The sequence below is a fragment of the Notothenia coriiceps genome, unplaced genomic scaffold, assembly GCF_000735185.1.
Source record: "Notothenia coriiceps isolate Sejong01 unplaced genomic scaffold, NC01 NC01_scaffold00004177, whole genome shotgun sequence".
NCBI lineage: Eukaryota > Metazoa > Chordata > Actinopteri > Perciformes > Nototheniidae > Notothenia > Notothenia coriiceps.
In genome coordinates this window covers 21,044-35,092 of record NW_011336878.1, presented here as the reverse complement: position 1 = coordinate 35,092, position 14,049 = coordinate 21,044, and the positions used below count along the sequence as shown (strand labels likewise).

At 39.1% G+C, this 14,049-nt stretch overlaps 1 protein-coding gene across 5 annotated transcripts; it reads left to right on the top strand.

The window, feature by feature from the left end:
* The first annotated feature begins 872 nt into the window (after positions 1-872).
* LOC104942137 (pleckstrin homology domain-containing family S member 1) lies at positions 873-10,018 on the top strand. Of its 5 annotated transcripts, none has more exons than XM_010767336.1 (15): positions 873-906; positions 1,287-1,402; positions 1,503-1,621; positions 1,767-1,901; positions 2,444-2,519; positions 2,654-2,683; positions 3,443-3,496; positions 3,910-3,981; positions 4,111-4,232; positions 4,409-4,450; positions 4,546-4,656; positions 6,167-6,292; positions 6,765-6,863; positions 8,328-8,463; positions 8,561-10,018. In XM_010767336.1, the coding sequence occupies exons 1-15, from the start codon at positions 882-884 to the stop codon at positions 8,630-8,632; spliced, it is 1,335 nt and encodes a 444-aa protein (XP_010765638.1). In that variant the 5' UTR covers positions 873-881; the 3' UTR covers positions 8,633-10,018. The 5 variants fall into 5 exon arrangements, with proteins under 5 accessions (XP_010765638.1, XP_010765637.1, XP_010765640.1 ...); XM_010767335.1 differs by having other exon boundaries at positions 6,738-6,863; XM_010767337.1 differs by having other exon boundaries at positions 902-951; positions 6,738-6,863.
* The last annotated feature ends 4,031 nt before the right edge of the window (positions 10,019-14,049 follow it).

The following is a 14,049-nucleotide window of genomic DNA, read 5'->3' as shown; positions in this document are numbered from 1 at the left end:
GTATGGTGTCAGGTTGGGAATTGGGAGGCAGGGGGCTTGCATGCCTGGGGCTAGCAGGCTGGGAATCACATATCTGGAGGAAGTCCATAATCCAGCCAGGTAAGAACTTCAATAAACATGGTTTCTCTGTTGCCATCTGGTGCGCCTCTGCCAGAGCAGCCTCTTTCTGCTCAACACTGGACGCTCCCCTCCACCTACCATAGCAGAAAGCCAATGAATAGGTAAATGAATGTAACTCAAGGTACACAGGACCCAAATGCAGAATGTTGTTTGAAATCCAAAATACTTTTATTGCGGAACTAGGCCAGGCAACAAAGTAAAATAAGGCATAACGTAGAAATCCCTCCGAACAAAATCCTTCCAGCAACATCAAGAATCTCACAACGACAGACAGAAAAACCAGAACTTAAATGTACACAAGACTAATGACACAAACAAGACACAGGTGAGGAGGGAGGAGAAAGCAGGGGCACAAGGTGAACACAATCGGGTAATCAGGCAGAGGGGAACACAGGGACAGGAAGCAACAGACAAGACGGGGGTGAACACTTTTCAAAATAAAACAGGAAACCAAAGACAGATCTAGACAAGACAAAACACAACACAGACAGATCGTAACAATAATAATTTAAAAACAAACAAGTTTAATAAAAGGCTTTTTTTCTACAATTATGAAGATAAAGTTTTATTATTTTTCTCATTCACTTGCGCCTAACGTGGCTTTTGTTTTGTGTATAGAGCTCAATGCTGTCACAAAGACTTGAGCCTATTCAAACCCTGCATTGATTGTTTAACTATTTCCCTCTGGATATTTGTATGCTGTTTTAAAACGAGAGGGACTGATACATTCCTGTGTTCTTTTGTTCAGGTGTGGTGTCACAATGCTTAAGAGCCAGAAGAGCCCAGGTAAAATATCACATCTGGAAATGTGATTTATCGTTGCATTCAGGTGTAGTTACTTATTGGCATTTTGGTGCTGCATAGAGGAAACCGGTTTATACATATTGTTATTGATAATTGGACATGCAAACCTGATGTTAATGGTGCCAATGTTAACCAACTCATTAATACTGTAGTAAGGTTTTTTTCTTTTTCATAATTTGATGATTGTTTTAATTGATTTTGTAACAAACTAATTTGTTCAGTTCTTCTTTCTTTGTTCATTGTATTCCTTTGGTGGTTTCCCCAAATATAATTTACAGTGAAGGAAATTTGCGGATTTATAAAAACAAAGATGAGATCTAAGCAAATGATCACAAAACAACAGGCTTTTCTCTTGCTCTCAGGTGGAAAAATGCAATGTAATGTAAATACGGTGTTCTACAAACCAGTAGAAAAGATAGCGGAGGTGAGATCTGGATACCTGTACAAATCTCCTCCCCAAAAACTGCTGAAGACAGAGGTGACAGATTTACAGCAACAAATACAAATGATTTCATCTCTACAACATGTGTTGTTTCTTGCAATATTTCATTATTTATTTTCTCTTGTTTCCCCTGCAGAAATCATGGAAGAAGCGTTACTTTGTGCTTTTCAAAATCAGTGAACAAGAATACCTACTGAAATACTTCAGGAGTCCAGATGATAGGGACAGTCCGCTTGGAGGGATAGACTTATCACAGTATGTTATCGCTCAATGCCAATTAATTGAGAAATTATTCATTTAAAGCATTTCATAGCTCCTAAATGCAATAGCAATTTGTTTTAAGTAGAGATCCCCTCCAGCTCAACTTACAGTGTTTGTGTCATTTGTGTCCCTTTTTCAGGATATCGCTGTTATCTGTTTCCCCTCAAAACCACCAGAGATGGGCATGGGTCCAGAAAAGCTTCAAGTGTGCTCCATCATGTGTGCTCTTTATCAGGGCAGCTGGCCGGGAATACTTCCTTGTCGGGGAGACAAGGTCAGTCAGCTGTTTTTTTACAGGGGATAAAACACTGGGGTGAAAAATTAAGAAGCTTCCAATTTCCATGCTTTTTACTATCACTGTGCTGTAAGACTCCTGACCTCACACACTCTTGAAACTCAATAATCTTTCATTCTACTCTACAAAAACACAAAAAGGTGTATATTTAAAAAAAAAGCAACCGAATGTGATATCTCAATTTAAAGCTGGATATTTAGTTATTTGTAATGATTGGTCAAAGGGGATTTTCTAAACCAAATTATTATTCATATAACACTTTCCCCTGCCCTTCTCAACATCCACTATTTTGAGCGTTCTAACAATCAAAAATGAATAATGATGTTGCTTTCCTGTTGACTAGTAGTCTATCATCTAAAACATGACTTTTCCTTCCACTTGGCTAAGAAAAATTGGTTTCTAATGGTCACTATTTCCACTCTGGATTTTGGAATTGACTTTTAAAATAGATGTAATTGCCATATTTTCTTTGAGTCTCAAAATTAGATTTTTAAGTGTTTCATATGTCCTTCATGCTTTAGTGAGGAAGTGGACGGCTGGTTCTCTGACCTGTTTGAGGCCCTGAAGAATCGGCCACATAAATGTCAGAATTCTGAGGTACATTGAGATTCTATTTCTTTATCATGATTTGTAACAGCATTATAAGACCAAGTGTCTTTTCTACTTCACTTTTCTTTGTATCTATGTTTGTTCATCTATTTACAATGTAAATGTGTTTTTTTTTACTAAAGGAACTGTCAAATGTGAATCAAACCATAGAGGTAAATATTTAAAGTATTTAACTCGTTGACAACCGACTGCTGTACAGAAGTAGCTTACTTTTTTTTTAAAAACAGTTATTAACTTTCTTGCCAAGAGTAAGTTGAAAAGATTATGGCACATAAGTAAGATAAAAAGGTTGCTCAAGCTAACAGCCAGATAGCTTAGCTTAGCAACACAATGCTAACTTCCAGGTGGCACACACAAGTTAGTCAGTGCTCCTAAGAAATACAGCAACTATGAGATATAACATGTAAGTGAACTTAAAAGACGTTTGTTGGCAGATTTTGAAACAGAGTCAGGCTAGTTTCCTCCCCCCTGTCTTCAGTCGCTGTGCTAGCTAGGCTAGCAGACTGTTGGCTCCAGCTACAGATTGTTCGCAGTGATGGTATCAATGTTTTCATCTTATTCTTGGAAAGACATAAACACATTTTATAACATATTTAACGATTTCCTTTATACTTCATCATGTTTTTTTTCTTTCGCATTACTCGTTGCCTGGCTCAAATGAATGTAAACATGATTTATTTTCCAATGAGTAGCTTTTTTTCTTTTGGTACTTAATTTTTACATTCATTTAAATCAATTTCCTGCTATCTACATCTTCCTTCATTATCACAACACCTGGGCAGTCTGAATCCCTTCAGAGTCTCTGACAAGTGCAAAAACGACTACCATACAGTTTAAATCTATCAACCATGCTTATCGATCAACTCTCTTTTTGACTTTTAAAAAATAGTCTTGTCTTCTTGTTGAACCAGGTTATTTCAAAACCCTTTATGCGGCAAAAGGGTTCTGCCACAGTGCCTGAACAGGTTGGTCCATACAATGTCAACAAAAACTCTGCATGAATTAGGCTTAACTTTCGAAATGCATGCATACTTTCAACCAATCATTCCTTTGTGTGAATCTATTTGATCGTTTATTCTCTTTTTGTGCGGAGAAAAACATGTGTATCCATATTATCTCATTGTTGATCTGTGGGCCCTCCCTTTACATTTAGTCCTCACTTTTACATGACCTATTCTGGCGATTTTATCCGAGTTTAATGTATTACCGATACATCAGACCCAGGGACACTGAGATGAAGTGGCTGAAGCAACATATAAACTGCAATAATGGTGGAAGTCTTATTTCTATAGAAAACACATTCTGCTGCAGGAATAATTTTAAAAATATTAGATTTTTGTACTAGGAGCTATAATGAGTGTTTTCTTTTATTTTTCAGTCAATGCAGAAAATTCGGTCCCTGTCTGATCCACCGTCCTATGCTTTGGATAATGGCACTGCAGAATCAGAGGTGCTATATTTTGGCTTGTTTGTTAATCACATATCTAATTTAATTGAGTATTCTACAATGATAATGGTAGAGGTGAATTTTGTCTTGGTTGCATTAAGTACAACAAATTGTTTTCTGATTGTCTGTTAGACTGAAGAAAATATCAGAAGACCTACATCAGAGCCTAATCCAATCTATGACAATCCCAGAGCCTACTTAGCACCATCAGCAGCGTACTATGGCACCACCCGTCGCAAAAGCGTGGACTCAGTGTGAGTGTTAATTGTAAATCTGAGTATTTCCAGTTCGAATAAAAAAAATAAAAACACTCTCATTCTTAGTAATTACTTTATTAAATTGACACATGCTGAAATTGTGACCTGCATTAATACAATAATAAATATGATTTATTTGTTCATCTCTTATTTTGAATATCTGTTACTTGCAGATATGTGTTGATGGCGGAATTAAGACAAGCACAAGTGGCAGCGTAAGTTTGCTTTATAGAAGGACAGATTCAAAATGATCAATAATCACTGATTAATGTTCAGATTAACAGAAGATGATTGTGACAAATGTTTTTAGGGACGGTGAAGTTGAGCAAGTGACCGGAGGCACCCTGATGAGGTCTGTCACGCAAGTCTTTGACAAGCTGAAGACTCGGATTTCCCCACTTCAGACAGACTCTAAGGACAGGTAGCTCACAGATGAAATACAACATTGTCTCCTTTTTTTTGTGGGCCGTGTGTTTATTTTTGACTTTTCACTGTGTCTTCAGTGTCAGTGCCCTATGCTCTTTGTGTTACATGTTTTGGCAGTGCCCTAGATACCAAAATAGCTCGCTCAACAACAGAGGTTACTGCGGCCTCATTGGCTCCGACACCTAAACGAACAACAAGAAGGGAGTTATTTTTAAAGAACTGTTGACACTCCAGGACCAGCTAAGAATCTAAGAAAGGCCGCACCTCAGAGCCTGTTTGACAACTTATGTGCTATAAAAAGATATGTCTTTTCATGTTGTGGTAGACATTATACCTTAAAAACAGAACATCTGCACAGATTTATTTTATCGAGTCATGATAATGCATGCGGTAAAAGACATAAGCTGAATTACAGGTCAGGTGTAACTGATCTCATACGTTAGCTGTTTTTGTTTATTATTCTGAGCTCCCTAAAAAGCAAAAATTGACTACACTGTAACTCATACGTGTGATTATGCATATTACATGCTTTAAAATCTATGTATGCAAGTACTGTTGTAACAATTTAAAGTGAAATGTTTGACTTTTTGCATAAACAGCAGCCAGAAGTGACTATTATAGGATAAATGTAAATGTAAATATGCAGTGAAATTTACGACTGCACCAAAAAAGAAAATCTGTTTTCTACCATCTGATAAATGCAGGAATTTTCACCAGATGGTGACAATTAATAATAGTACATTTTTTGTTAACATCATCCCTTTCTGTAGCCTTAGTTTTTCCATACAACTGACAATGCCTTAATTTTTGCACCAAGTCATCTTTCTTTTGCTTATCTCAAGTCCCTAAAAATGCAAAAGGTAGTATTTCAGGCTTTTGGTTTTCTTCAGCATCTCAAGGAGGGCAGTTCTTGGCAAATCAGATTTGACTTGCTTGTTTACAAAGACATTGTGTTAATCACCAATACAGCAGGCGATCCACATTGTGTGTCTTCTTGCTGTTTCAGGCAATCATCCCCTGTTCCTGTTTTGTTTTCTGAAATATGCTTCAACACAAAACTGTGTGATTCTTCTGTGTTTTCACACTGATTTTTGTTTTCTGGCCACTTGCTGTGCTGCAACACTGACGACTCTTCTTCCTCTACTACATTTGGCAAATCGGTCAAAACACTCCTTTCTAAAGTGCTTCTTAATTAGATTTCCTGTTGCGCCTTTAAAGTGATTTGTATCTCTCATGCTGTTTTTATGAATTATTTTTAAAACATCTCAAGATGTCTGGTTTTGAATAACTGAGAGAAAACTCTTTAGGTTTTTGAACTGCACATCTTTCACCCTCCATCAATCATTTCTACTACCTTTTATTGACTTTGATTGTGTTTTCGTTTTTCTGAAACAAGGGCAAGACTTATGACCATCTAATACTTATCATACAGCGCCAAAATCTGTATTACAATCTAAGTGAAACGTGTACTAAGGTGTGATGTAATAATCAACTTGCTTTTGCAGAGGTAAAAACACACGTCCACTGTCAGATCTCAGCACCAGTTCCAGTGACAACGGTGCCATCTCTCCTGACGATATGCTTGATGCACCAATTGTGCCAACACTGAAAAAAAGAAGCTCTTCTGAAAGGTGAGATTACAAAGTAACTGAACTACCAAGTAGATACTATTACCTCTCTTGTCTTACAGTATAAATCAGCACATGTGGGTGTGATGATCAACTGAGAAAGAGTTAGCATGAGTACTTATTCAACCTTTTTTATTCTTGTTAGGACAAAAGGACACATTTTAAACCACCACTCTGTGCTATTAGAGATCAGCAAGGTCAATCTGCTTTGTAATGGTTACAGAGAACAAAAAAAGGGTGATGACGCTGACATGTTGCTGGTCTGGTTTGAGTGGTTTCTGAAGGTTTATGCAAGAAGATGCTGTCATGATAGTTGAATAATGTGGCAATACACATTAGGAACTGAGGCGACCTTTCTTCCAGAGTTCAAATGAATTGTTTAAAGGCCTGGTCTATAAAACTGCTAGAATAAAAAAAGTAAACAAATAACTTGTTTACTTCATCCCAGGCTGACATATTTTCTTCTGGATAATAGAAGCTTTGACACCATCCCCCCGGAGGAGAGAGACCTCGAGATCAAGCAGGGAGATTTGAAAAAGCACCTGACACTAACAGATGTGGATGGGAAACCAAGGTAAGTTTGTCTATAAAACAAGGCCAAGTCTTCTAGACTTTGTGAAAAATCAGCAACTGCATATCTCCATCTATATTCCTATCTCTATTTACGCAGAGAAGCAGTTTCTTTATCTCTGCATCGGTGTCCTCACAGGGTGCATTCAAGCACAGTACTGAGTTTAGGGAACCCAACACATAATTACTGTTGTTACGCATGTAAAACAGAAGACAAAAGATTAGAAATGCTTCAGCTCTTGAGTACTCTGCTAAGTGCAAGTCAAAATGTGAATTGTCTAGACCTCTGGATTGGAGCGTTTCTCTTTTGTCAGATGTGTGTTACACATACAAGAAAACAATACAGCTAAAATGTATGTGTAGACGCTGGGCCGTAAGATCTAAGTTAGTTTGACCTACAATGTTAGTTCAATCAGGTTTTGATGTAAGAATACATATTTATTGCCAGGGATACACAAATAAATGTAGGGCAGGGGAGAACCGATCCGATGAAACCCCCCTGGGGTCTAGACGCTGGTGGTGGTAAATGGATAGGTGGGTCGGTCTGAAGAGGAGTGGCTTAGCTTGACCCTGGATTCAGAGGGACAGGAGGTGAAAAGGGGTGGAGGAGGGTTGCATTGAGTCACCTGAAATGACAGCTGTCAGAGGGGGGAGAGCAGATTTAAAAGGTTTGCAATTGCATTGCAGAGAACACTGGGCAAGCCTTACCTGTTATCAGCTATCAGCCGACTGTTCTGCATGTTATGTGACTTTATTTTGGAGAGAATACTCCGACACAAGAATAGAATAGAATAGAATAGAATCGTTTAATGTCATTATACATGTACAATGAGATAATAATAAATGCTTCTCCCTTTCAAGGGTGCTATCAAAACAAAAACAAAACATCACAGCATAAGACAACAGAATACACGCAGCATACATACTTAGGAATAAGGAATAAAGGAATAAGGAATAAAGTGCAGTAATTATGTCCAGGAGTATACAAATAAAATCTGTAATGTAATAAATAATAATAATAATAGTGTGTATTTATAATAATAATAATAGTAATGATATATATGTATATATGTACAGAGTCACATTGATTCACATGATTTCATTTGTTAAGAGCAATGATGGCTCTTGGGAAAAGTCTGTTTGTTTTGGATATGATACACGTGTAGCGCCTGCAGGAGGGCAGCAGGTTGAACAGGTGAAAGCCGGGGTGTGAGCTGTCCTTCATAATGTTTTTGGCTCTACTGAGGCAGCGGGAGGTGTAAATGTCCATCAGGGAGGGGAGAGGGCAGCCGATGATCCTCTGTGCTGCTTTTACGACTCCCTGAAGCCTTATCCTGTCGGCCTCAGTGCAAGGACAGATCTGTATGGATGTACAAATACAAAAAAGGCACAATGTAAATGACTCTATGATTTCGAACTCCAGGATTAATCTACTGTAAAACTATGTGTGTGTATGTGTGTGTTGTAGCGTGTCTGCGTGGACAGGCCAGCCACAGACTGTGTGCCTCTTTCACAAAGGAGACGAAATTCTGGCAATCAATGACTTGCACTGCGCCACCGTGGACGAGTTCAACATGTTCCTCAGCAAGTCTCTCAAGAATGAGGTACGTCCAGAAAAAATGGCAAAAGATACTGAGCATTCATGATATCAATAACTATGTAAAAGGTCAACTAAAAGGTCCATTATTTCCCTTTCTTCAGGTGAAAGTGACAATCCTGCGCCGGCCTGGATGCCCACCGCTGCATTCACCAAACGGCCACTGCATCGACTGAATGCAAACTAAACATGAGAGTTACTTCCACAATATGTTGGTTTGTACCATGTATTGACTCCCTTACAAACGGACAGTACTTTCCCCGGGATGTAGGCAGTTCATATTGATCTATCACTCTAAGGTTTACCGGATTCAAACGTCTAGAGGAAGTTACAATGATTTCCAAATCTCATGACTCACGTTATATCAGGACAGATCAAAAACATTTAGTTGCCAATGACTTGCAGTTTTAGCAGAGATTGACCTTTAATAATGTTATTATTATGTATCGTAGTGACTGTAGATAAGCTGTACGGGGAAGGAAACAAAGAAAAGGGTTTTACTGAAACATTTCCTCATACCGCCTTTGTGATACTACAAAAAGAACATTCTCACAAGGCCTAGACCCAAGAAACACAAATGTCTTTTTTTTAATACAAGGCATAATGTGTAGAAAATTGTATATGCACTTTATAAGAAAGCTATTTTTTTTATAATTAACCTCTATCCAAGAAGAGAGGAAGTGACTTAAAGTGATTTGAAGAACATGAAGATTATGTAAGGCTTAAGAAAAGATGCTCTGAATCAACATTTATGATCCAAATGAATTAATTAAATATATATATATAATGTAAAGTTGAAGTGAATTTTAAAGCTTTATTTTAATCTCTGTAACATTGTTGTTGTGCGAATGTCATCACTGAGCAATGCTGGGTAAATTCCAATTTGCTCAGTGGGTGGCACCTGTGATGAAATTCGATTGTAATCTAATGCATGACGGATACATTGTTTGTTTGTGTGGCTACATAAAGTAAGGCTTACTTGCATATTATTCCTTTCCTATTCATATATGTCTGCTTTGAAAGTAATGAGGAGCGGATGAATGACGAAACAGATCACAGAACCAGTATTTCATGCCGTCCACCACACCTTAGGGTGAGTCTTGTGAATTAATATGCAAAGGGAATAGCGTTGCTCATCTGGCCGTTTCATCCCTTTCTCTCCGATTTAAAGCTGAAGACACTTTGCTGGATTGTAATTTTAATATAGTTTGGGAAGATGTTTTCTTATCCTTTTTAAATTATGTCTGGTGACCAATGCCTCTCCGCGTCAGACAACATCAGATGGAACTTATCTGCAAGGCTGGTTCACTTGAAGTGCTACCATCCAGTCCGAGCTTTATAACTGTTATCATCAAATACAAAACCATCTTACACTGTTAATATTCTAATGGCATTTTATACGCCTTATCAAGATGACTGTTTTAAGTTTAAATGGAGCTTATTATCCGAGATGAGACATTACTGTACTTTAAATACTCTGTTATAAATAAATCCATCCTCTCAGAGGGTGCAGCAAATCAGTGTTGAATGAATGTTTTAATTGTATTTGAATATAAAACTAATTACCAGATTGTTAAACGGACCATTTGTATTTTTTCAAATGCCTTTTTTGGACTAAGGAATGCAGTACGATCAGATTAACATAATTCCAGCTCCTTTACTTCCAAAATCTCTAAAGGTTTATGTATATAACAGCTAGTATAACTATATCATTTCATTGTTATTGAGAGAAGCATAAAGTCACAGCTGAAGGGTGTCTAAATATACAAAGTTGGCAGGTATTCAGCATCAGCTTAAGCAATAACCTGAGCATCCTGTTTACCAGAACATGGGATGTTTAATTGCATTATCTTTGCAAAAATATACAGGATTATACAATTCGATTTTTAATAACAACTCTTAACTGTGATGTGTTGTACATATGATCGACTCTTTATTATTTGTAGACACATTTCCCTCCCAAAAATCAGACATGAATAAGACATATGCTGAAAAAACAGAAAGACATTTCAACAAGCAGCGGGCGCAGGCAATCAGTTTGCTAGGACTTCATACATATTATTCATGCCTAAGGGAAGAATAAAATATGCCATTACTAAAAGAAATGATTCGCTGGAAATGGCTTGCTGTGGGCAGAGACAGTAATGCAGTGGTTATCACATCGGCCACCAGTGAAGGGCTAATAAGCATGAAGGCACATGCATGATTTGAAATAGGAATAGAGGCGACAGGTTTAATGAAATGCGTTGTGATGGAAACTTACAAGAAGTGTTAAGGCAACTTTAAATCGTATTTCTTTGTAAAATGTGAAATATACATCACATCAGGGGCATTCTCACTTAACACTCTATATCCTTGAGGAGGCGTTGATGCTGTTGCATAATAACCTGTACAATCATTTATTTAAAAAAATAATATTAAGTTTACATTTCATGTTGCATAAAAAGGTACAAGTGTTACAAGAATGTCTGAAATATTGCTTTATTTTAAGCATAAAAATATGAAATACAAAAATACAATTATCAAATTGCACAATTGCAAAGCAGCGTTTGCACATGCCCCAGCAGGCAGTAAATACATCAATTAAATTCAGTTCCTTTGTATATAATACTTCTGGGTAAGGTCTACAGTAACTGCAGACATGATCCGTGTGCAACCTCAATAAATAGTATTTGAATTGAACCTATTGTGGACAGGAGCAGAGTCTATATCAACCTTTTATTTTATTTTATTAGTAGTTTTTCAGTTCATGATGTCCACCTACGCACTGCAATACAAAGTTAGTATAAAAGCTCGGAACTCTGAAGCAACTTCAATAAAAGCAATAACATTAGTTCAAATATAATTTTGGTCATAAATCATTGAGAATTACTTGGTGTTAGCTTTAGCCTCGCTGAGCCACTCACTAAAGCACCTCTCCATAGCCTTCCTGCTGGCCCAGCTGCCGTTGTTCACTGTGGGGATGATCTTCAGCGGCTGAAGCCATTGGACGAAGCGCTTCATCTCCAGGAAGCTGCTGTGTTCGCTGTAAGGGACTCCTGTCAGGGACACACAGGGGTTACCATCAACATGTACCCAAAACATGTAAACAATGTATCCATGCTGAGAACAGATTATCAATCCACAGATAAACTAAGGGTTGTTCAAGTATAGTTTGTATTTAGATCTATTACTTTATTTATTAAGTCCTGTTTGGAATAAGTCAATCACTTTTCAGACTTTCACTTACAATGGGCTCCATACTTGCCAACCTTGAGACCTCAGAAATCGGGAGCCTTTCAAAATGCAAAATTGGGGGGGGGGAGGTGCTAGTGGATCGCCGGAGCTGTTAGATTAACATTAACATGCTTATTGTAGTTGTAAGTGCACTGCCTTGCGGCCTGTAGCACCGTCCTTGATGGAGCATATGTGTGGGCTGGACCTGTATTTTACAGGAAAGGAGTGAGCAGAGAGTAGTTGTCGATTCTTGTTCTGTTTTCTGTGACTATCTGCCTCACCCTTTCAGACTTTGAGTTGCGCGCGCTACTAAAGAGACGTGTTACCATGGAAACCAAACAATGGTGTAGCTGTATTAAAGTCCGAGTGGAAACAGTCCTGAGTAAATCTGATTTTGTCAGAAATCGGGAGAAATGCGGAAGAAATATGACCCCGGGAAGAAACCGGGAGAGGGCAATGAAATCGGGAGTCTCCCGCGAAAATCAGGAGGGTTGACAAGTATGATGGGCTCATACACTTTGATATTGTTCTTGCTAAATCCTCTAATTATGATACTTTGTAAATAGAGATTTAGCTCTAGGTTGAAACTCATCACAGAGACATGTCTAAAAATATGGGGGAATAGTAAGACAAGCAACTGGGCACATTCTAACAAAAGGGGCCAGAAGTGACCCTCGGGCTCAGAATATTCCACTGTCAAAGCACACGGAGAGAGTTACTGAGGATAAGATCAGCCTATCATATGTCTCCTTTTTTGTTTTGATATTAAGACATCTTATCGTACTCGTAATCCTCCCTTTAACCAGATCTACCTGAAACTGAACCCACTCAAGTCAACGATCCCACACGCGGAGAATAATATTAGGAGCAATATTAGCATATGGCTGGGAAGAGCAAGAGGGAGGAGATTTGAACACAAGGAGGAGAGAGAAAGGCACAAATGATCTTCTGCCTGACTGACGCACTAACTGCTGAGGAGGAAGGAACGATGCGCTCCGGCTGGTGATTGTGAGTTACAGGGCCAGATGGCTGGTGCTGTTGATGGATCCGCTCAGGAAATGAAACAGGCTTCATCTGCAGTGTGAAATTAAGTCTTTTCAGAGCTGGGGTTTACTGCCAAGACAACTGTCAGGCAGTGCAGTGCTGTCCATGACGAAAGACACACGCAGCAGCAGCTTCCTGATTAAAATGTCCTTTTGTCACCAAGCAACCTGAAACTAAGCCATCTTTAGTTTATCCTCACGCTCCTCCTTTCTTCTGTTTGCCAAAAGAGGGAGCTATAGGCTGAATACAGCAATGTGATGAACATTCACGCTCTTGGCAGGAGAAGAAAAGCTGCTATTTGATTCAATCAGTGTGTGGCAACAAGACAATTAGGATTATTCGCCATTAAAAGGCTCCGTTTTCTGCTCAGTAAAAGAGAAAGAGGGGGATTGTCATTAACCGCTCTGATTCGAATAATGCAGAAAACCTTCAAACACTGTATCATTAGCATCTTTTTTAGCATCTATACAACCACCACGGACGCACGCGCGCGCGCACGCACACGCACGCACACACACACACACACACACACACACACACACACACACACACACACACACACTCGACGACGCGACCGAACGGACCGAACCGNCCCCTGGCCCCATGTACATTACAGGGCTCGACATTAACGACTGCCCGATGGCCCCCAGCAGGTGAGGCTTCATTGCCCGAGCTAAATACTAGATGGCCCCGGGCCATCGGGCAGTCGTTAATGTCGAGCCCTGTAATGTACATGGGGCCAGGGGCAGACTGGGGGGAAAAAGTGGCCCGGGGATTAATTGAGAGACAGGCCCACTTAATGCGCGACATGGATCGGCCGGCCGGCGACGAAAGTATGTTACTTAACAAAAAACCCTATGCATTTAATGTTATTTTGGACCATTATTCATATAGTGATCACATTACCTGAGCCCTTGAGTTGCCTAGAGCAAAATAGTTACAGCATATATTTAGTGATTTTAATGTTAACAGATCATTGATGCAATAACATTTGGACCCAATTTGCCTGACTTGACACATGGAATAAAACATGGGCGTAGGAAGCATCCTCAATGTGGGTGAGACAATTTAACAGGGGGTGAGGGCAGGTGGTGGACCTCACCTCCTCTAGGGGGGTTCGGGGGCAAGCTCCCCCGGGAAGATTTTTTTTAAAATGTTGAAGTTAAATGCATTAATCTGGTGCACTTTGAGAGCAAAATTAGAGACTAAATCTATGGCAGTCAGTAGGGGCTTGGACTGTGAGCCGTAGGGTCGCCGGTTCAAGTCCCCGACCAGACCTACATTTGGAGTGTGGACTTCTACTTGGAGAGGTTGCCCAGTTCACCTCCTGCCC